Here is a 22,819-nt window from a genome sequence, read left to right as displayed (position 1 = left end):
TATGTTGAATGTTGTAGTAACAATGGCTAATTTTATATTATTGTGCTTGGATAAACATCTACTATACAGCTGCAATTTATGCAGAGCCTCTTCTCTCTTCACTTCAGTCTCTATAGAAGATGAATGCCGCAAGCCTTACCTTCTAGCGGTTTTAAACTGGAATTAGGAGTTAACGTGGCTAGATTGTTGAAGCTGTTGTTAACGGCCACACCTGCACATTTGGTTTCGGAATCTGTTTTCTGTGTTGAACCGTTGCTAAGCAATACAAAGCTCCAAGTGATGTAATTGTAACTCCTGATCATTTTGTATGTATCTTAAGTTCCAATGATCAATCACAGTGCATTCATCATGACATCACGAACAAACTGATGTGCATGTCAACTTGTTTAGGGGAACGTTATTTTTTAGTTTTTATAGAGGAGAGGACCATGTCCTTGTTAACTTGTTATCATACTTGAGTTTGGGCCAAGGTACTTGGTGGTATTACTGGCATCTATCCACTGAGGCCACGACCCTTTACCACAACCGTACTTCGATAGTTGAAAGAAAAAAAAAAAGTGTGTCCCAGATAATTTGGTGCAGCCGGTAAGGCAAGCTGCACCTACTTTGTCTGACGCATAATATTTGCTGCCTATCTACATATACCAGAAGTCTGAGAGGTGACACGATCACACAACCAACTAATGTAGTCAAGGAAACCAAGCTGAAATATCCTTTTTTACTTCTTTGAGCAAAAAACCTGCTGTAATTGCTATCATGGCAAGACTTGGTGCCTTAGGGATAAGCGGCAATGGGAAAATCAATCCTAAGGGCATGTACAACGGGAGCGCTTAGAGCCGGCGCTAGGCTCTTTTTCCTGGCCATTTTGCTTGATTCCCGATCGACCCGGGATTCTGGCCGGAGTCGACGCAACTAGTTGAGTCGGGCGCTTGCTCTTTTTTCCCGCATGAACTGAATCGAGAAGGCGGCGGGCGCTATCCCTTGTGCCAGGATAAACGAAATAGCTAGTTGTACGACTCCTTCCAAAACAGTTTCAGCGATGGAGAGATCCGGCGCTTGCAGGACGCTTGCGTTGCTTTTAGCGTCTGATTAAACATTCAGCGTTGCAGACAGGGCGCTTAGCTCATATATTGGTTTAGCGATCTTTATTTTTTTTCACTTAAGCGTTCATGCAAGCGTTCAGCATTGTAGATGCCCTAACAGGAGTATAAAATTCCGCAGGTGGTTGCAGTTCGTGGAGCCATGCGTCAAGTGCCAGCAGCGCGCAGCTCAACCGCCACACCTTATGTACTCCGATCCGATGGCAATGTCATAAATTTCTTCTGCCGCCTGAAGCTGGGCATGCGTAGGAGCGGCGGTCATCCCATATGCTTCCGACCTTTGGTGGTTGCGTCTCTCGCAGTTGACGACTCACAAGACATGATTTAGTTACCAAGTGAAATACCGCGGTACCCTCACTGGTAAATGAGTTTATATCGTGCAAAAAATCTTAGCCCATTAGAATTTAGTTTGAACTTGGGCCTGTTGGTTAGTCTAACCTAAACCATATGTGTTAATCATCCGCTACCCCATGTCCCAACTCATTTGTGCGATATTTTTATTCCTTCCACCCTAAACTTATATTCAAAATGTTGAGATATTATCAAGTTTGAAATTTAAATTGTATTTGAGAATCTCGTTGGCCAGTTGATCAGTTATCTCCAGTAACCACGGTTACCGAAAATCCCGGCTCCCACTGAGATTCTTGTCTATCCGACACCCAAATCCTTTCTCACATGACGTGCCTTTAGAGCTTGGAAGCCCTGCATTCACTGAAGTTGGTTTGTATTTGGACCAAGTTTATTTGAATTATATTTAGTATGAATCTAATGCAATGCAAGGTAAAAATATTTTTCTACCATTCCCCCATAAACATTATATCCAAAATTTTCATACATTATCAAGTTTGAAATTCAAAAAAAAAATTAAGAATCTCGTCAAGTATTTGATTGCCTATCTTGTCAGGTATTTGACCGAAAGTCCTGGCCCCCACTGATTTTTTTTCCTTATCAGTATCCGAATCCTTGCTCACGAGACGTGCCTTTAGAGCTAGAAAGCCCTAAGTACGCTAAAGTTTGTTTTTATTTGGACAAAATTTATTTTAATTGCAAACAGAGCTTGGCTCTGGTGGTTAGGTCTCTTGTGGTGGAACCAGCCCACCCAGGTTCAAGTCCTAGACTTGGCATGGGTGTTTGCATTTACCTGGATTTATTTTAGGATTTCACCGGCGCTATGCTTTCAGTGGTAGGTGACGTGCCCATTAATAGCGAGGCGCCAGTGGTGACTTCGTCAACCTCGAGCGTCTGCGTTGTACTGTGTTCTCAAAAAAAAATTATTTTAATTGGATTTAGTTTGAATCTAGTCCAATTCGAGGTAAAAATATTTTTTTATCTACCGGAATTGCCAGCATTTGGGAAACGTGGTACATGCATGAACTAATCACTCTGGTTGGCGCTTGTGTGTCATAATGTCATGGCGTCTTCAATCATCACATCACCATGGAGTAACTAAATGGATACTTTTAGATCTAGAATAATAGGTAGTACTTGGGACAGGGAGTAACTGTCGATCATGGTGACTAACGCTATGTTATCAGATTATCCTTTCTTTCAAAGAAATGGTAGCTTTAGTACCTATAGCTAGGAAGGACGATGTGGTGTGATACAAACACATTGCTGCGGCTGTGGAAATATCAGTATTTCTTCATCCAAATAGAGTCTGAACTCTGAATTCGAAGTCTTCCTCTTCCAGAACAGCCTACCCCATGTATATGGAAGTTACATAGAATCATGTCTTCCTTTGCGGCGAAGAATCATGTCGGTTATGCAGTCGCATCACTTATTCCCATCCTTAAACTTTACCACCATTGTACTTTTTAATTTTTTTCAGGAGACCATACGGGTGCATGTTAACTTTTTATGAGATCATAAGATTTCAGTTTGCGATCAGTTAATCTATATCCGCCAAAGCCACCTTTCCTCACTGCCATTGTACTAGGAAAAATAGCTTGGCTATATGCTCAAGGTAATTTTTTCCACATCTACTTCTCTGGTGTATCTTGCAATTTTCCAGTCTACATATAACAGAGATCTGAAGGGTGCCATGGAATGAGTGGTGGTACAACCCACACAAAAACAAGGCTTTTAGTTTTTTTTATGTCTAGCACTGAAGCTCCGATCTTTTGAGAGATGTGGCGATCTTCGCTAAGAAAGGGTTCCTTCCTCTACCCGGGAGTTCGAATGTCGAATCCCGCCGGTGAGGGGGAAGAAGCTGAAGCCCAGGCATGTCAAGCGCTATCTAATTTTCATGCTTCATGGTATTTTGGAGATTTCCTGCTTCGTGACCTTCTGGAAAGGCTTTCTGGGGTTTTACCACATCTAGGGTTGTGGTGCTCTCTGTTTTATCTCGAGGCCGGGCGTGTGAGGGGAGGCAGACTTGCTACAAGCACCCTCCTAACGGTTTTGAATTGAAGTCACAAGTTTGCGTGTTTGTCAAAGGATCCAGCAGCGGAATAATCTGTATCACCCTAAGCATATCTGGTTTAAGAATCTCTTTACTTGTTAAAGGGTTGCAAAGCAGTACAAAGCTCCAAGTGATGTACTTTTAACTATGCATGATTCCGTGTGCATCTGAACTCCTGATGATCAGTCACAGACTCACGGTACATTCATCAACAACATCACGAACAAATGGGAGGCATTTTTTGGCATTAATTTGAGACTTGCTGAAGCTAATGTGCTTGTCAGCTAGTTCAGAGAAACCTTACCTTTTAGTTTTGCAGAGGGCCATCCTTGTTAACTAGTTACGAGACTCTTTAAGACTTCAGTTTGCGCCATGGTATCTGCCACAATCGATATCCACTGCATTTACGACCACCTGTACTTGGAATTAAATAAATGTGTCATGTGTGCCCTAGATAATTAGATGCAGCGGGCAAAGCAAGCAGCGCCTACTTTCCTTACACATCATACCTTCTGCCCATCTACATATACCATAGGTCCAAGGGGTCACACGGTCACACAACCAACCGGTGTAGTGAAAGGAAACAAAGCTGCATGTATCTTTTACCTTCTCCATCCATCTCTATTCAGACAAGCCTGACACTTTGAGCAAAAAAAAACTGATGCACTTGCTATCATAGCATGATTTGGTGACAATGCCTTAGGAATGAGCGACAATGGGAATTTTAATCCCCCGACCAACCACGGTGCTGGAATGCCATGGCCATCCTGGATCATCGGCGGGTGAACATTTTGGGCTAATCCAGTGACTAGTCCCTGTCCAGATGGTGTGGGCTGTTCTCATTAGTTTTACTTGGACCTTATGTTTGATAGCTGACGAGTCATTAATGAAATTCTCTTTTAGCACATCACCGCTTGCTAATGTTCATGTGCTATCTATGTGCAACAGCGAAATTGCATTCCAGAACATGGATTCAACATATATGCATTCTATCCTTCTTCATTTTACTGCAAGACCATCATCAAACACAAATCCTAATCAACTATACAATATACAACTCCACGGTTTTCTGGAATAAATACCGTGACAACAACACTGATAAACTTACTGAGTGTTCACAGAGGTTGTATAAGTTCCAGCTTTATATCACCAACTCACTACTGCCTATTGTTGTGCTTCGATAAACAGGCACGGAACTGTAACTCCTGCATAGCTTCTACTCTCTAGTTTCTAGCAGATAGAACCCTACAAGCCTTTACCATCTGCAGTTCCGAACTGAAGTCACGAGTTGACATGCTTGTCCAGGAATGCAGTCGCCAGATTGCTGAAGCTGCTGTTAACGGCTCCAGCTGCAGAATAGTCTCTTATCATCCGCAGGACGTCTGGTTTCAAAATCTCTTTCTTTGTTGAAGGATTGCATAAGTAGTACAAGGCTCCAAGTGCATAAATCACCTGTTACGCAACCAAACAAATGGAAATATTGGTCTATGCTGAAGTAAGAATATATAGTTACAAAGCCAAAATTGTTGTAATGCATATAGTGGATGGAATAAAGAGAGAAGCGACTGAGATTGTTCTGGCAAAAGAAAATTCCCAATTAACATTCTCCCTTCCTTATCTAGCCTAGTTCCAAAGTACCCAAATCTATCAAGAGCAAATATACTCCACATACAAACGAACCAATCAAAAAACAGTTTGTCTTCAAAGCCAAGATGATCTATACTGTTATGATTGCAGCTCATATCTTCAGAAATACTCACGGTATTCCTAACTGGGCTAGATAAGCATTGTATAACCAATGGGATTCCGCCACATTGAGTAATAACTGAAGCATTCGCTGGATCTGCATGTACGCAAACAAAATAAGATGACTACATCAAAATATTCAGTTCAATAAATACACAGAGGATAAGAGTCTTGCATGGTTCACAATAAACAAGAAATCAGTGAATTAAAGGCATCAGATTGCTCACCAACACATGAATTACATATTCCACCAACACCAAACTCAACAAGCCTTTCATTTGACTCCGTAATGCAATCCAAGAACAACTCAAGAATATTCAGCTGAGCAAACAGAACACATATACCATCTTATTGAATAGGAAAGGTAATCCGGAACTGTGCTCATTTAAATCTGCAATCCATCAATTGACCGAAACAAAGGGCATATGAAATCATTAACCTGGCGCATAAAGGCGTGGTTATAAGGGTCATATGCGAAATTTGATAAGTTTGCAACTATCCTCTCCTTGCACTCTGAAATGACAATAAACGATGAATTTGGTGAGCACGCAATAGCAGAGTGGAGCTATTTTCATAGTACCATTTTACAAACCTATTACCTATCATAATTTCCAAACATTTATGTGTTATCTAAAACTGAAAATAACAAATGACAGCCTATATGACAACCTTTTAATTTTCTTATAATCTTTTGTGCATCTTTTCCTTGGTGCCCTTTGGAACTTCACTACTGCACTAACGTGTTTGTTTTGGACCCAATAAAATGTTCTTTACTCAGCCCCTCAGCGGCGACCAAATTTACTTTGCAGCACAATGTGCTGACAACGATTTGTACCATAATTCCAATTGAAATATTCTTCATTCTTCAGCTTTCTGTTCCCTCTAAACGAATATACACGATTTTAGTTGAAAACACACAGAAAATTTTCCCCTGATGCAAGCTTCAGACAGAAGAAACGAAGTAGCCAACAGAACTTTACCTTCATCAGTGGAGTCCTGGAACTGGGTCACGAGATCCTGAGGAAAAATTGTGGTTAGGGATACGAGTAAGCAGTTAGAAGAATCGCAGGAGAAATCGGAAGACGCCTAACAATACCCAACCTAACAAGCGGGAAGGAGGAGAACCTGAAGGTACTGGTCTCTCGAAGTGCCGCCACGGCCGGTGCGCTCGACCTGGCGCTGTGCGTTCGTGAACATCTCCTCTCCACCGTGGCCGTCGCTGGCGTCGAATCCCCGGACTAGTCACTCGGAGGCCGTGAGTTGGGAGGGATTGGGCCAGCACGACTCTTGCTAGGTGGGCTAGGGCTATCTGCAAATTGGCTGGCCCTTAGTACTCATTCTTCTTCATGAAATTTGAAGTCATTTATCCTGATTTCGTTCAAGTGAGAAACCAAAAGAAAACTCATGTGCACAGATCGACTAAAGAAAAAAAAAAAAGTCAAATGCTAAAAAGTGCATGTGTGCTAGAATGGTAGCCAGGATTTTTCCTGATGGGTACTCGATGTGCCAATAGAAAGTTAGAAACTGCAACAATAACAAGAACTAAACTACAGGTTGTTCATAGCAGTGACAACATCTCCAATAATTTAGTTACATTGCAAGAACAAATAAAATATTACTTCCTCCGTTCTTTTTTAATTGACTCGGATTTAGTACAAGTTTGTACTAAATTTGAGTCAATTAAAAAGGAACGGAGGGAGTACAATTTAGCAGTATGATTTCCCTTTTAGTAGCGAGAAATGATGCCACCATCTTTTACTTGCAAGAAGAATTGACAATACAAGTAATTGATTCTTCCAGCAATCATGCATTCAAGTGCATGTGCGCTAGAATAGTAGCGGAAAATAACCAAGCAATCATCCAAGTATTGCTCCCGCATTTTGTCTCTTAGCTCAACAAAATTACAATTTGTCCATTTTCACACCTATAAATCAGTACTAATATAAATCAAAAACTGTTTCTTCAATTCTGATTTAATGCTGGGCTGCAGTTAACTAATCGATAGAAGTTAAGGATTCTCAATTAGGGGAAAATATATATTATCTGGAAATTTGGGCAAAGTGAAGAGAACTCACTCACGGCCAGTGACGGAGTTTCTGCTGCGCCGCTGCCCGGCGGGCGTCGTGTGGGTCAGTGTGGAGAGATGTGCGCCGTCGGGCCGGAATTTGGAGGAGGAGGAGGAATAGGCGAGTCGGCGAGTGCGATATGAGGGCGGCAGCTCGCTGTGTGGCAGGGAGGGCGGCGGGACAGCTCGCGGCGGGGTACGTGCGGGCGGCGCGGTGGCGGACGGCGGTAGGGTTAGCTGCCAGGCGGTAGTGCCGTGCGCCGGTGGCTGCCTAGACAGACACAGGGGAGCGAGCACGAAGAGGATGTGCTCTCGGGCTGGGGCGCTGGGCTGCTTGTTTCGGCCATTTAGGCGGGACTTTCAGGCCTAAACTAGATAGTGAGTGAAGGCCAGTCCAGCTGGCCCACGGCACGGCACGGCCTGATAAGGAGTTACCGTGTCTGGCACGGCACGGCCCACCAGGGCACGCTAAGATAACGGGCCGTTCCGTGCCGACACGTGGGCTTGACATACAGGCCCGGGCACGGTCCCTTTGCTTATCGTGCAAGCCCACGGCACGTTAGCACTGTTGGGCATTTTAGCACGTTGTGCCTGCTTTAGAAAATTCGAAAGAGTTACAGAAAAATCAGAAATGAGATAAGTATTTTGGGATAAATTTGAGCTTTATTATATGTTATGTTTCCTCATTAAAATCCTCCATCCGTGAGAGGGAAAGAGTACAGGATGCTCTGCAAGTTACAGAAAAATAAGAAAATTACATAAAAAGGAAAAAACCTATTCTTCTTCATCGTCAATGCCAACGTGTTCAAACGCGGCAACCAGTTGTTCGTCACATGTGGTGTGTTGGGCTCTCCTTTTGGCTAGTTTCCCATCTTTCACAGTCATTAGCGTTCTTACCATATCTGGGGTTAGACTGGTTCTTCTCTCGTCAAGTAGCCCTACCACTCCAGATATCATATGTTAAAGACACTGAAAAAGTGCAGGTAGTGAAGTCATCTTTTATTTGCTTAAGACTCTCTTTGCATGTTTTTTTCAAGTCCCTAGATGTAGTTTGTCTAGAAACTGGAGTGAAAGTAGGAGTATGGAACTTTCGAATATATTCGTCAAAGGCGGGAGAATTACCGAAACCAAGAGGTAAATCATTTGAAGCAATTAGTTTACCAAGACCAATTCTTTGTTGCTCTTGATTATAGATGAAATTACGTACCTCATTGTCGGAGTTGAATCCAATCCGCGTTTGGATCAACGCGGCTTGTTCATCCTTAGCCTGGTGCGAGGCAATGTGCCTCGCCATGTGGCTGGTTCCTCCTTTGCCCCCCGTGGACATTGCCTTCCCGCATCATGGCCACTTGCACCTAGCTTGGAGCTTCATCACACCTTCCTCCTCATACTCTTCTTCTTCGAAATGATCCCACACTGGAGAGATTTTTTTACGCCTCTTGGTACCGGTGGTGGTGGTGGAAGTGCTTTGGCTCGTGGAAGAGTGTTGGGAAGAATGTGAAAATGGAGGATATTGAGAAGGATCAAATGGTTGTTGTGTAAAGGGGATGTTGGGGTCGACGAGAGGATGGTCGTAGGGATTATATTGGGTGGGATCAAGACCGAAGTCAGACATGCCGAACATAAGTGAGTTTGGGGTTGGAGGACGATCAGCCATGTTTGAGTGTGGAAAATGAGAGGGGTCAGCTGGTCTTTTTATAGCAAAAATTTGGCCAAATTCGGACCAAAATATCCTTTCCAACGGCCGAAGGTTGAATTAGGGCCAAAATTTAACCGTTGAGGCTAGAAATTGGAGCGTTGGAGCCCATGACGACGTGGACTAGCAGACTGATGACTGAAAACTCCTGCCTTGTGGGCCGGTCCCAAAAGGGTTCTGTTTTATTTTCCAATTTTTTCTTTCAATTTTTTCATGTTTTCTTTTTCATTTTCTCCTTTCCTGTTCGATTTTCCTTTTCTTTCTTTCTTTTTTGTTCATTTTTTTACTTATTTCTATTTTTAACAATATTTTAAATTTCGCATTGTACGTGAACAAACCCTATTTGAGCTAGCGCGTCAGTTATTGTCTCGACACGTACCCGCCCCGCTTCGTCTAGGTCGGCCCACTTCTCCTTCTCCCTATTGTTGGTTAGGAACAAAACAACGCCTTGGGCAGGAAGAAGGTGATGCCTTGACGATAAAGATGAGGTGCACGCATCCGACACTGTCGGTGAGGCAAGGCCTTGACTTCGCCGGATACGGGAACGACGTGGCGGGTGCGGTGTTCCAGAACAGGAGAGGGAAAAACTTAGGGAGGTGGGAGGTGGTGGCACGGAGACCTCACCGGAGTTGGGGAGGGGAAGGATTAGAGGGAGGTCAGGGGCGGTGGAGGATCGGCGGAGGTGGCGACTCGACCGGGGGAGAGGAGGGGGGGGGGCGGCAAGGTGGGGTGAGAGCGCTGCTGAGATAAACAGACCACCATGCTTTTTGAATGCCATGGATATTCGGTCCACTCTAGAATTCCATTGATTTTGCAAACGTAACTCAATTGACTCAATTAACAAAACGGCAAAGAAGTCAAAATCATTAAGTTATCAGATAGTCATAGTGTCATACAACATCCTTCTATCTATACCTAATAATAAAGGAGCTAAGGTTTCTGCCAAAATTTTCGTCCAACTTTTCTTTGGACGGTTTTGCCCTCCCACCAAACCACATAATACACACAGATGCCACCGCCGAGTCAAAAAAAGGTTCGTACCTGTGACTCGATGTCCGACCGTCGCTCTTGGTCGACACTCCCTCGCGCTTAGCCGATGGCCCATGGCCCATGAATCGTTGGCCCAGCCTAGCAACACCAACGCGGGAGATAAAAGGAAAGAAACCGCCCTGACAAAACGCTCTGGTAATCCGCTCAAACGTGTAGTACTCTATCTCATAGATCTTACGATCTTTTCTTGCCTTTTTTCAGCCTTTAAATACGGACGCAAGATTGATGGATCTGCATTAGATCTCGCGGGAAGATACAGATCGCCAATCGCCATATACGTACGTCTTGGTTTCACGAAGGCGACCTGCGATGGACAGAAACGAAGTCGATGGGATGAGGTCGTGCAGTCGTGGGAGAGAAGAGCGTCCACCTTCCCGGAGATCAACCGCTGGCGCGCCGCCCGGCCATGTGTACTCCAGCCTCACGGTTAGCCCTCCAGGACATGCGTCGTCGAATCAGAAGGGCCTGGAAAGCATGGCGACGGCACCATCGTGATCTGGTGCCCCTGGATCGACCAAGTGGTATCAGCAAAAGCGGCTCACTTTAATGACGACCACGAGTGGCAGGGCCATCTATCGATCTGCTAGCATAGAGCTATGGAGGACCTCTTCAATCTGATAGCCAGCTGCTCCGGTATCCCCTAAAAATACCCGATCGATCGAGTTGCTGACGCCGATGAATGTCTCTCCACCGTCACCGCATGTCCACGGCGTGGCAGGTCTACAAGGAGCAGGACTAGCGGCGATGAAACTCATGGTTGTGTTTGACGGTTGATTTCATACTTCTAGATCAGAGTGGTTTTCCTTCCTATGGCGACAATAAAAAGCGGATCGAAGTGGTTTTCTTCAATCCTAAGGGAACGGCCCCGTATGTCTCCAAAATCGGAGCGGAGCCCAGAAGCCTTCGCACGTCCCTGATTTCGTGCCGGCGGCGAGAGTTGGCCACCCAATCTGGCAATAGCATACACACCTTGTGCCCAATCTGACACGGACAAGGTGTGGAGTCTTTCCTCTTGAGTTCGAACGGAAATTTTGTCCCGAGCCGTTGACTAGCCGCCGCCAGCTAACCTCGCATCGATGGCGATGTAGACGGATCAACACACATGAATCCTACACGAACGGCCGACGCCTAGAGCTTCGCCCAGGAAACGTGCAGACCGCGCAGACCGTCCCTGAAATCTTCTCGATTGCAAGCCAATAGCTTTCGTGCAAGACCATGTACGACGTGTTGACGCGCAGCTCGACCGGCGCTTGGCGTTTGCCCTTGACCTACACATCCGACGAACTACAGAACAAAGTAGAACTGAATCGGCATGCAAACGCAGCAGCTGGTGGTCGTCCTTGTGTCTGAAGGCGCTGCTTCTCGCAAAGCGGGTTGCAGGTGCGAGATGAACTGATAGAGAAGGAGATTTGTGGGCTTGTGGTGCTGTTCAAGTGCGTGCACTGGGGACTTGACTTGCTGGTAGATGTGTTTGGGAAAATGGACCAAAGGTAGCTAGCTGACGTGTGTTTGTGTGTGTTGCAGAATTGTGATATTTTAGCAAATCTAGCTTCAAGTTTCATTTGCCTTAAAAAATCATCTTAAGTGCACATTAATTTTAGCAAAGTTGCTTTATTTTTGTTGCGCATATCTCAAACTCTTCATTGATCCGGCTCTTCAGATTCAGCGACTAGCTCGCTCCACCTCTGCTTCTGTGGCTATCAAATCAAGTTGCCTTCATCGACCATTGTTCGAAAGCTGTCACATCTAGGTTCTCAATCTAGATCCTAGATGCAACTAGGAAGCACACCATGTTCAACGACCTCACAACGACCACAAGCGCAACACAGTGAGGTCACATACTCGAAGCGTATATTGCGTCAGCACAAGCATAACAAGGTCTCGTCTACTCCGTCAACTGACGGCAATGGAGGTGGTTAATGTTGGCGCGAAGAGTAGCTGCGCGGAGCACGATCTCGTTGCCATGGTGGCAACGCTTCAGGCACCTCTTCACTTTCACATGGTAGGCGGCATTTTTTTATTCCGGTGCAACGCACGGGCACTTTTGCTAGTCTAATAAGGCCCCGTTCGGAGCGAAGGATTTTAAAACAAGGGAATGCAGAGAACCACGGGAATGGAAAAGGTGTCCGGTGAGAAAACAGAGGATCAAAAAACTGCAGGAAGTTTCGTAAAAGAGAGCGTTCGGTACGAAGGAGAGTTGATCACAGGAATCCAAAAAGACACGGACCTACAAAAGCCATGGCCTGCTTGTCAGTATACTGTAATCAGTAATTAATGGCTGCCGAGCTTGCTTTTCTCGCTAGGCACGCCGCGCTCAGTCCATAGGAAAGTTTCCACGAGGTCTTGGTGGATTTTTGTTTTCCCGTGAAAAGTACAGGTAACAGGAACTTTCCAAAGGAATCCGATGGATGCAATCCTGCATCCCGAACGCTGCTCTGGTTAGTTTTCCGCCGGTTTCTATTCCTGTACGTTTTCCTTTGAAATTCCTCCAAACCGAACGGAGCCTAATAAGTGATTTCATCCCGGAGGCAGCGAGGCATCAGTTTGAGTTCGAGTTCAAGATGGAGACCTAGTTCGCCATTGGCATCCCTATCCACGACGGTGTCACTCGCCACCAGCATCCGCGCGCGCGGGGGTGCCATGCCATGCGATTAGTGGTGGTTGGGCCGACGGCAATGCATGCTGCCCGTCCATGTCGTGCCGCCCCGGCGTCCCATTCGCCTCGACGTAAAGGCCACGGCTGAGTCCCCACCAACAGCGACACCGACCGCCGACGACCCACCACCCACCCCGTGCCCGTGCCCGTGCGCGTGCGCGCTCGCGTGAACCATGCCTAGCTAAAAGCCCGTCGATCCCATCCACCAGCATGGTCGCCGCGGCGGATGCATACGCTGGCCATGGCCGCGCGCCGCCTGCTCAGCGTCCACCCCTCTCACCCGCCGCTGCCGCCGCCGCATCCGACGGCCCAGCAGGGGGCGTCCTTCCCCATGCTGCTCCCGGTCTTCCTCCTCTTCGTCCTCCTCCTCTGCTTCCTCTCCATCTTCCTCCTCCGCGACCTCCTCCGCTTCTTCTCCCTCTGGCTCCGGCGCCGCCGCCGCCGCTTGCAAGCGGACGCCGCCACGTACGAAGAAGACGCGCCGGCGTCGGCGCCGCGCAAGCCGGCGGGCCTGGACCCCTCCGTCATCGCGTCGTTCCCCACCGTGCGGTTCGAGGCCAGCTCAGCCGCCGCACCGGCGGAGTGCGCGGTCTGCCTGTCCGAGTTCGCCGCGGGCGACGCCGTCCGGCTTCTCACCGCCGTCTGCCGCCACGCCTTCCACGAGGCTTGCATCGACTCGTGGCTCCGCGCGCACACCACGTGCCCGGTCTGCCGCTCCGACCTCGACACGCCACCCCACCACGAGGAGGTCGCCCTCCCCGAAGTACGCGGCAACGACACTGGCCGAGCTGCTGCGGCGGCGGCGGTCGACGAGACCACTGGCTACCGGACGACGTCACCTCCGGCGAGTGACCACCGGTAACCTACGGCCGCCGGCCATGCAAATGCAATCATCGAGCGGCAGGCCGGCGTGCTGCGTTCTCCAATTTTTTGCTGAATCTTTTTGTTGGTACATGTGTACCTTTGTATATACTGAACAAATTGTATCATATACATTCCATAGAATATTTCAAATAAATGAAGTTGGCACTGCGATTGTGCCGTTCCTTCATTGCAACCACTTTAGCAGAGGAAGGAGTAGGTGATTGAATGGCTGGTAGCCTTGCTTAAATGAAGCTGTTTTAAGATTAAGACGTGGCTAATTTTACACTCCATATAAAATGGTACTATTAATAAGATTCTGGCAACAATATCAGCAAGTACTATGGCCTTCTGCAGCACAGAAAAAAATTGGATTCCTGATCAGTTTCAACACATCACAAACAGCCGTATGATAATATTGTCAGATCACACAAAGTACCCCATATCAAATTTATTTTTCTACAAACCCGAACATCACAATTCACGGGTATAAGGGGCTTATGCATGATCATGCATTCACACAAGACAGGTTTGTTTTCCATTAGAACACAAAGCGACCTGGGTTTGATTCAGAGGCACACACCACTGCTTATTTACCAACAGTGCGACAGTACTGGCACAGGAGGATTTGGCGATGGAGAGCGATATCTCACTCTCCTCAAGAAACACCTCCTCTGATCGAATTCTTCGCTATTAACGACCTGTAGAAGCTCATGAACCTCACGGTGAATTCTGCAGGAGTTTGCAAGGCATAGTTAATTTATTACACCACAGTTGATCGAGAAGTGAACTCAACCATGTTATTTTTTGTTGTTTGTACCTTCAATCTTTATGAAGCATTGGATGGCTTCCCCTTGGTCAGGCCCCTCAACAGTGAAACCTTCTATATTGATAGCTCTTTTGACCAAAGCTGTGTCCTGAGATTTGTATTCTTTGCACTGCTCTGTCTGAAATAAGAAAGCAAACAGCAGTATATTTCAGCACACACAACACAGTAAGCAAAACTAACTATCACTTATTATGCTTGCAGTCCAGCTTTAGAAATAATATGCTTGAAGTCATGCTCACTCGGTTCAAATCCGACGCCAGTTCATCAATACTATTCTGAAAATCTTCATCCCTGTCCCTTTTCAGTTCGGTAACCAAGTGCTGCATCTCATCTCAAAGAAAAAAGGAGAACATTAATGATCTGTAATCAAGTTTAACCTTGCCCGGATTCTTGGAATCACAAAAACCACATAAACATGAGGCAGAGCAGAGCTTACACAGAAAATGAAATAAGGTGACACATTATGTTCAATCATTTTTCTGATCTTCCCTCGAATGAGATACAGCCTGTGTAGAAGTCAAATCAACAAAATTTCTGTTTTCATTCTGAAGTTTAAAAAGAAACTAGCACATACTGAATTGAAAACCATCACAGTGAAAGGGATAACTTACTGCTTTGGACTTGGCTCTTCCATGATTTTTTTGGCAACATTGTTAATTTCCTCCTCCCATCCAGTCAAAATAGGCTGGTCTTTTGTGAATGAATAGCTGTGTTTGTTGAGGGGGTTGTTTATCAATATGGAAAGCCCAATTATTGCGAACTTTTCGACAGATAAACAATACCAATGATGATAATTATGACAACACAAACAGACATTTATAAGCAAGCTTGTTGAAATATACACCTCGATGGTCAGTTGCAAATTTAGTACTTCTATGCAAATTTGATTTTGTTCCGCAAGCAAAAACTGTTTCGGTAGTGTGGCACCTTTTTTGGTCATAACCTGGCAGCAACACTTGCATTGTACATTGACTATTGTTATGGCTGCTGTTATGGCTATTGTACTATCCGAATATCAAACACAGAACGGGAGTCATGTGCTTACTTTGCTGTCCATGTAGCTTCAAAAGAACGTATTGCCTGTCGGAGATTATTACTCGCGCTCGCAGCAATTCTACTAGCAATTCCATCAGGCAAATCTATGCCTTCTTGCGTAGCAATGAACTCTAGAACCTTGATTATCTACGAGAATATATCTTTCCATAAGATTGTCCAGCACTGGAATGAAAGAACAACCATTCATACAGAATTGGAATGTACCTCATCAAATGAAGGTGGTTTAAGTGTGATAACCTTGCATAGATGTTCCACAGCCTCAAGGTTTTTAGAACTGGAGCAGCAGAAAATAATTTTATTGCAGCCTGCATACCTCCCCAGAAACCAACCGATATAATGTTGAAGATCAGAAGAAATCCTGTCAGCGTCATGGACCACAATCACTGCACATATGAACCACTTAAGCTTTAACATGCCGTTTCATATCAGCAAAGAATAGGCAGCTGTTCAAAATCCTGTGTTGATTTACAATAGTACTACAAGGGAGAGGCAGAGACGCATTAGAATGTACCTTTGCAGTTGGCATGAGTGCAAATAAAGTCCGGTGGTGGTAGTGATTCATTCAACAAAGTAGTTATGACATACTTCTCATAGCCGTGTGAATCAGCCAAGTTTACCTCCACATGATGATCAGAAATCCTTACTTTGAGATCAATGTGTTTGACAATTTCACCCTGCATCAAACAGTTGGCCAGAAAAAGGGTATCGAATAAATTACATTTCATAATTTCCTTATGAAAATTTATCCTCTTCACAGTAATAAGGTTAATGGTGAAACAGAAAATGTGCCATTACAAGTTGCAATGCATACCTTCATCTCGATTCTCTTTGTTTGTTCCTCTATCTGTGAAATGCAAGGTATAATGAGATTCCAATAACCAAGGTTAACTTCAGATAAAGAGTAGTAATTTGTTCACAGATGACAACAATGACCTTGAGTTCATCAGGACCAAAGGCATCCCTTAAAAGGGCCAGCACCATGCTTCTCTTACCGACCGCCTGCGCCCCTTCAAATATGAAATGGCTGCATTGGCGCTCGGTCACCTGGATACAACAGTCATCACAAAATTCAGTAAAAAGATTCAAAGCAATGGTGTTTCCTAGAATGACTAGAGTGACAGAGTGTGTGTGATTACCATCCGGTGGAGGTTGTCGGCGACGGCCTTGTTGCAGATGAATTCCCCGAGTACACTGGGCCGGTACTTGTCCGCCCATACGTACATGTCGTCCGCCGCGATCGGCGAATCAACCGACTGCTGCGGGGAATCCACCTGCAGAGACGGCTTGCGCAAAGCCCTCACCCAGATGTTTGCTCCTCTCGCGACGGTGGTGGCGGTATCGCGTCTCCAGTTGCTCCCATCGCCGGGAACCACTTCGGGAGTCGACACGGCACTGGCTTCGGACCCCGTCGGCGTCGGCACAAGGCCGATGGCGGCGGCATCCTCTCTCTCCCTCAAAGGCCTCCTCACGGGGACACTCGGCACGCCGGCGTGGTCCTGGCGTGCCACCGCCTGGGGCGTCGACGTCGATGCGGACGACGGCCGACGGTGCACCTGCGCCGCCTGGGGCGTCGACGTCGACGCGGAAGACGGCCGACGGTGCACCTGCGCCGACTGGGGCGTCGACGTCGACGCGGACGACGGCCGACGGTGCGAGGGCGGCGGGGTAGGGGTGCCAGCGCGGGCGCGGACAGGGACGTGGGTCTTGGGGAGGCAGGCCCAGCGTTGGAGGAGCCTGGACACGAGCTGGGCGCGCGGGTGCTGCGGCGAGCGGCCGCCGCAGCCCGGGAGGAGGTTGGAGGCGCGGATCTTGGACTCGCGGCGTCGGTCCTCCGCGAAGGCCGCGGAGAGGGTGCGGCCGGCCGGGGAGGAGGAGGAGTACGGCGAGGCGGTCGGGGACGCGGGCGCAGGGGTCTCGATCGCCATGGCTCGCCGGATGGGGACGGGGACGGGGACGCGGCGTAGCGGGGGGCATTGTCGTGGGGTGATGGGAGGAAGGAGTTGATGGGAATCCGGATGCGGCCGGCGAGCTGGCCGAGGTGGCGGCGGCGGGAGGAACAAGGTGCTGGATTATTCCGCGCCGGAGGAATCATTCCGTTTGATCAGCAAACGGCATTCTCGGTAAAAATAATTCCGGTGTCACCAATCTATGTACCACCGTCGCAGTCGGGGCTTGGCCGGCCGGCCGCGGCGCGCCGTGGGTTGCCATTACCGACGGCGACGCCAGAGTTTTTTTCTGTGTGGACACGGCGAAGCCGGACTGGCGCGTAAAATGTTTTGGTGGGCCGAATGTGCCATATACTCCGTAATTAGGTGTAGTCAATCTGGGAGAATGTATTGTTTGGGCCATCACTTTTCAGGGAGATTTTGGGCTCATATCATCGACAAACCTTAAGCCAAGCATGAAGCTCAACTGACTAGTTTCCACAATCACGGACTTGAGTAGGGAAAGCATCTCAAAATGCAAATGTATCTCAGGCTACATGTAGCCCCTTTTATTCAAGGACAATATTCGAAAACAACACTTTATTGTTTCAAAGAAAAATAAAAATATCTTAGATGATGGTAATGATATATTCTACCAAGGTGCATAATCTCCAGCCGAAAGCACCTCATATTTTGGACCACATAAAAATAACAAAATATGACAGATTTGGATGCTTAAAAGTTTGCATTGTTCACTACTTCAGATCTACACTTTTGCTATGTTTTACACATTTACCGCACGGATATCCCCTACGGACGGTGTAACTTTTACACTTCCTCTATCCCAATTAACTTTTACACGGATATCTAAACAATAAAATGAATCAAATAATTTAAGACACGTCAAGTATTGGTAGAAGAAAGAATTGTATGTGGATACACCAAGAAAAAAGAGTTACATCAAGAGGGTTTAAGTGGGAAAGAAGCAACATTGGGATTAACTAAAGGTAGTTGTCAGCCAGTCAACTAGAGATTGAACTAGGGATGTTTTTATTTTATAACGACATAATATCAGATCACTCTTGCGGCAAACACTCATTGGATTGAATGATGCATGTATTTTTGAAAATCAGATCATTTCGAGGTCTCCAAATGTTCCAAGCAGGAGACCTGATCAGTACTCGAACGAAACGGTTTTGCTCTCTCGGGTCGCCCCTCCAGGCGACTGAGAGGGCGAAACCCTAGCCCGCCGCCGCCGCCGCCCTTCCCCCCTTCAGGCTCTCCTCGTCGCCCCCCAAGGCGCCGCCGGGCTAAGCCCGCGACGCCGGTGAAGGGGGCGGCGGGGATCTGGGCGCCCGCCTCCCCGCGCGTTCGCTGAGCCTGGAGGATCTCGCGCGGGTCCGCTTCGGTCGATGTCGCCGTTCCGGGGCCCCCTCCGCTCCGTCGGCGGGTCTCCGGCTCCGGCCGAAGGCTCGGGAGGCGCTCTACGGCGGTGGCCTCGGTGGGGCCCTGGGTTTCGAGGTGGCGGCCTCGTCGTGGGTGAGGGCGGCGTGGGCCTGCCGGCGGGCTCCGTCTGCTGATGCTGGTGGCCGTGCTCCTTGGCTACGGGGGTGGCGAGGCGCCGGTGGAAGAGACGCGGCGGGGAGATCGCCCCGGTGGTCTCTCGCGCCGGATCTGGAGCCGTTGCTCTCTCGCGCGTCGAGCTCGACCCCGCCCAACCCCGGACTTGTTCCGGTGGGTTGCCTGCGCTTGGAGGTGGAGCGCCTGGACCGGGGAAACTCTTGGCCGACGGGCGGCCACGAAGTCGTCGACGCTGTTGGCGCCGATCTCCTTCTTCAAGGCGATTTCGAGGTACTCTGTCCCCTCCCTGTCTAGCCTATCTCGGGTGAAAACCCAAAAGCTTCGGCTTGGGCGGCGGCGGCGCTCCGGCGTCGTGCCCTTCCTGAAGGCGCCGCCTTGGGATGGCTAGGTCAGTGGTTGTGTCGTCGACGGTGGTTTGGCCGCCGGGAGCGGGCGTCTTCGTGTTGCGGTGGCTAGTGCCGGCGTGGTGGTCCGCTCTCCCCGGTGAGCTCGCCTTGGTGAGTGAGAGGGGAAGGGTCCCTCTCCGGTAGCCGCAGGTGCTCGGTGGTTGACCCGGGTACCAACCATGGGCACCGGCACTTTCTTTTCCCGCAGCTTCGGTGCGTTCTTTTCGGCGGTTTGGGTCGCGGCGTGGTGACGGGTGCTGTGGCGGCGGTGGCGGTCTCCGGCAATGTCGCGGTGCGGCGGGGTTCAGCGCCTTCCCAATCACATATCTTTGTCCAGACGTGCTCAGGGTGAGCAGATCCCCCTCTTGACGGGTGCGGCGCCCCCGATCCGGGGCGAGAAAACAGGGTGTTTTCTTCGGAGGTGGAGCGTCTGGCATTGTGCTTCTTCTTTGGTGTTCGACGCTGGTTCAAGTCCTCCGTGGCGTGCTTCCTATACCTCGCTTCCTCTTCAGTTAGTTCACAGCGCGGGACAATGGCGTCGATGATCAAGCTTCACTTCAATGTTTTTCTTTTTAGTGCTTGTTTTTCGTCGCCTGTAAGCTGTTTTTCAGCATCTTGTAAACTCTGGCCGTTGTGGGCTTTATTAATTTAAAGTCGGGCTCGTGGAGCCTTTAATCTAAATGTTCCAAGCAGCACAAGCAATCACTTTCAAGAAGCAAGGGCTCATCAAATGATAACTGGGCAAAATTGTCCATAAAGATCAAAGACGTATGCAATACATGTTAAGTGAAATCCAACCAAATTTGGCGATTTCACACTAAACTAAGATGTGATCCCTAGTCTCCATCACCGAAACATTGCATAGTACTTCAGATCTACACTTTTGCTATTTTTACGCATTTACCGCACGGGAATCTCCCACGGTATAAATTTTACACTCCTCCATCCCAAATTAATTGACTCCACTTCTAGACAAGTTTTTTTTCTAGGTACGTTCGATATCTAAACGAAAAAGAGTCAAATAATTTGAGACACATGGAATATTAAAACTCCAAGAAAAAGAACTGCATATGGATACACCAACGAAAAGAGTTACATCAAGGGGGTTTAAGTGGGAAAGAAGCAACATGGGGATTAACTAAAGGCAGTTGTCTGCCAGTCAACTAGAGGTTGAACCTGGGCTATTTTTGTTTTATAATGACGTAACATCAATCACTCTGGCAGCGAACTCTCCATCGACTGAATGATGCATTTTTTTTTGAAATTCAGATCATTCCAAGCTCTCCAAATGTTCCAAGTAGCACGAGCAATCACTTCCAAGAAGCAAGGGGCCATCAAATGATAACTTAGCATGAGCAAAATTGTCCATAAAAATCAGAGACATATCCCAATAAATGTTAAGTGAATTCCAACCAAGTTTGGCAAAGTCACACTCAAAGAAGATGTGATCCCTCGTCTCCAGCACCGAAATATTGCATAGTACCCATTTATGGCCTAATTATAGATGCCATTTTTTGCTTAACATAATGTCTCGGATATTTGGACCATCAAGCATGAGCAACCAAAGAAACACTTCTGCTAACTTTGCATAGCCTAAAATATAAGGTATTTCGAATTGGAATTGTACAATTTGGTACAATACAACATTTCTTACATGATTCTTCGGATACTTTTGAAACTCCGTGTCCGTAATGCCATCTGTTTGAAAAAAAAATTCGAAACAAGCTATTTGTACTAAACGAGAGAGTCCAAATTCTGTGAATGTACTTATAGGACTCCGATCCGTACTAAGCGCTGCCGTCATATCAGTTGCATGCCCTCGCTAAATTATTGGCATTGATCCGGTTGAGACTTGAGAGGGCATGGAGATGGATGGAGGGTGGACTCCGTGGAGCAAGATGGCCGGCAGAAGAGACGACGGACCTCGCGAGCGAGCAAGCAGGAAGGCACGAAGCAGTCCGTCCTAGCCTTGGCCCTGGCGCGGAAGTCAAGTCCAAGTCTTGTTTCCAACCTTGTATCTTTGACTTTGACTGACTTGCATGCCCGTGCATCAACAGTTTAACACCACACCACACGTACTCCGGTCAGTCAAAGCAGCTGGGCCCACCTTGTTTGCGCTGCAAGAAAAGTCTAAGCGGACTGGTTAATTATGAGAACTGTACAGCCTTTGTTTAGTCTTTTTTTTTGCGAGATACCTTTGTTTAGTTATCTGCTGACTGCTGGGTTATCGATCGATCTCGATCCAGCTATGTGGTCGATCGAGTCAGCTTAGTTAGCTGGGCGCGTACGTGGCGCCATAGCAGCAGCCACGAACAGCAGCGCTGCCTGCAGCAGCATGAATCATGGTGTGGCCTATTATCACTCGGACGATGATGTCGCGTAGATACGTACCCACACACAGACACGAAACGGGGCATCCCATCGCTGAAACAGAGGCGATCGATCAGGCGAGGAAAGTGCAGCTCCTCCAGACTCGTGCCGACCAAACAAGCAACGTCGACGTCGACCCCGCGGCCCGCACGGCGAGCGCCGACGCACCGGATGACGCCATCGGAGCGATCGATCGGTCCAGCTCATTTCCTTCCTGCATTCATTCACAGCGTTAAAGACAAGACAGGGTTAAGGAAAGGCGGCGCGCGGCCGGCCGGCGGCTACCGGAAAGCCCAAAGCCCCGCCCCAAGCCAGCGAAGCCGCCACCTAGGCGCGACACGCGTCCGTGGCAACTGATGAGGCGGCGACACGTCGACGTGAACGTCCCAACACACGCGTGTGGAGCCCCACGGCGAGAGTAGGACCTGCAACCGTGTGTCATGGCAACCCACACGGCGAGTAGGTTGCTACGTGCACATCCGTCGGATTCCGTACCGGCGCCGCAGCGGATGTCTCGCAAATGCTCACCAAAGAAACATCGAAATGCAAGCATCTGGCGATTTTTCTCTTTTGGGATAAGAAAAAACATGATTATTATAGTCCTTTGATACTATATCTCTATTATTAGACAAGCACTACGGATAAAAGATTAAAAGATGAGATGATGATATCTCCAATGAGTTGCTTTCATGTTATCTCTAATTACTAGCAAGTAGTCTAGAACACACAAAAGAAACTCTATAATAACAACTCCCTCGATCCATCCATGATCAAACACTTATTATGGATCAGAGGGAATACATTATATCAACGGTCGATGCTAGGCGAGTAGCTCCCAACCAATCGCCTCATCAGCCGTCGATCTAATTACAAAAGATGAACTTTGGAATTTTCGTCATTGGCGGTGTCGAGCATTGCTCACGGCGCATCGTCAAGGTGCGGAAGGAAGATGGCACTCAACTTTTCAAGAACTTGTGTTTTTTTTCCTTGTAAAGATGTTCTTGTAAGGCTTGATTTCAGATAATATATGACCTTAGGCCTTTTTTCACACAAAAGCGGGTATGCAACACTTTCTTTTGTATCGATACATTGTCGTC

At 47.6% G+C, this 22,819-nt stretch overlaps 2 protein-coding genes and 1 pseudogene across 2 annotated transcripts; 1 reads left to right on the top strand and 2 right to left on the bottom strand.

Annotated features, from left to right (window-relative positions):
• Positions 1–4,473: 4,473 nt before the first annotated feature.
• On the bottom strand, positions 4,474–7,431 carry LOC124708966 (armadillo repeat-containing protein 7-like). Its single transcript, XM_047240602.1, has 7 exons — positions 7,323–7,431; positions 6,373–6,556; positions 6,228–6,264; positions 5,687–5,760; positions 5,475–5,568; positions 5,262–5,344; positions 4,474–4,953 (listed from the first exon to the last, which is right to left on the bottom strand). Exons 2-7 carry the CDS (start codon positions 6,442–6,444, stop codon positions 4,783–4,785), a joined length of 531 nt encoding a protein of 176 aa, XP_047096558.1. The 5' UTR covers positions 6,445–6,556; positions 7,323–7,431; the 3' UTR covers positions 4,474–4,782.
• A 5,509-nt stretch (positions 7,432–12,940) lies between these two features.
• Positions 12,941–13,799, top strand: LOC124647797 (annotated as a pseudogene).
• Positions 13,800–13,953: 154 nt separating this feature from the next.
• LOC124647796 (replication factor C subunit 3-like) lies at positions 13,954–17,385 on the bottom strand. Its single transcript, XM_047187670.1, has 11 exons — positions 16,597–17,385; positions 16,394–16,504; positions 16,272–16,304; positions 15,972–16,134; positions 15,665–15,843; positions 15,450–15,586; positions 15,016–15,111; positions 14,841–14,910; positions 14,644–14,724; positions 14,396–14,522; positions 13,954–14,307 (listed from the first exon to the last, which is right to left on the bottom strand). The coding sequence occupies exons 1-11, from the start codon at positions 17,383–17,385 to the stop codon at positions 14,234–14,236; spliced, it is 1,860 nt and encodes a 619-aa protein (XP_047043626.1). The 3' UTR covers positions 13,954–14,233.
• Positions 17,386–22,819: the final 5,434 nt, after the last annotated feature.

The sequence above is a fragment of the Lolium rigidum genome, chromosome 4 (assembly GCF_022539505.1).
Source record: "Lolium rigidum isolate FL_2022 chromosome 4, APGP_CSIRO_Lrig_0.1, whole genome shotgun sequence".
Taxonomy (NCBI): Eukaryota; Viridiplantae; Streptophyta; class Magnoliopsida; order Poales; family Poaceae; genus Lolium; species Lolium rigidum.
This window is presented reverse-complemented; position numbering and strand designations above follow the sequence as displayed.

Excerpts from the sequence above, each read along its gene's own strand:
- LOC124647796 (XM_047187670.1), bottom strand. The coding sequence starts at position 17,385 with ATGGCGATCGAGACCCCTGCGCCCGCGTCCCCGACCGCCTCGCCGTAC. Across the intron at positions 16,305-16,393 it reads TTGGTCCTGATGAACTCAAG|ATAGAGGAACAAACAAAGAG; the intron begins GTCATTGTTGTC and ends TGCATTTCACAG. Across the intron at positions 15,587-15,664 it reads AACCACCTTCATTTGATGAG|ATAATCAAGGTTCTAGAGTT; the intron begins GTACATTCCAAT and ends ATATTCTCGTAG.
- LOC124708966 (XM_047240602.1), bottom strand. The coding sequence starts at position 6,444 with ATGTTCACGAACGCACAGCGCCAGGTCGAGCGCACCGGCCGTGGCGGC. Across the intron at positions 6,265-6,372 it reads CGAGAGACCAGTACCTTCAG|GATCTCGTGACCCAGTTCCA; the intron begins GTTCTCCTCCTT and ends ATTTTTCCTCAG. Across the intron at positions 5,345-5,474 it reads AATATGTAATTCATGTGTTG|ATCCAGCGAATGCTTCAGTT; the intron begins GTGAGCAATCTG and ends GCGTACATGCAG.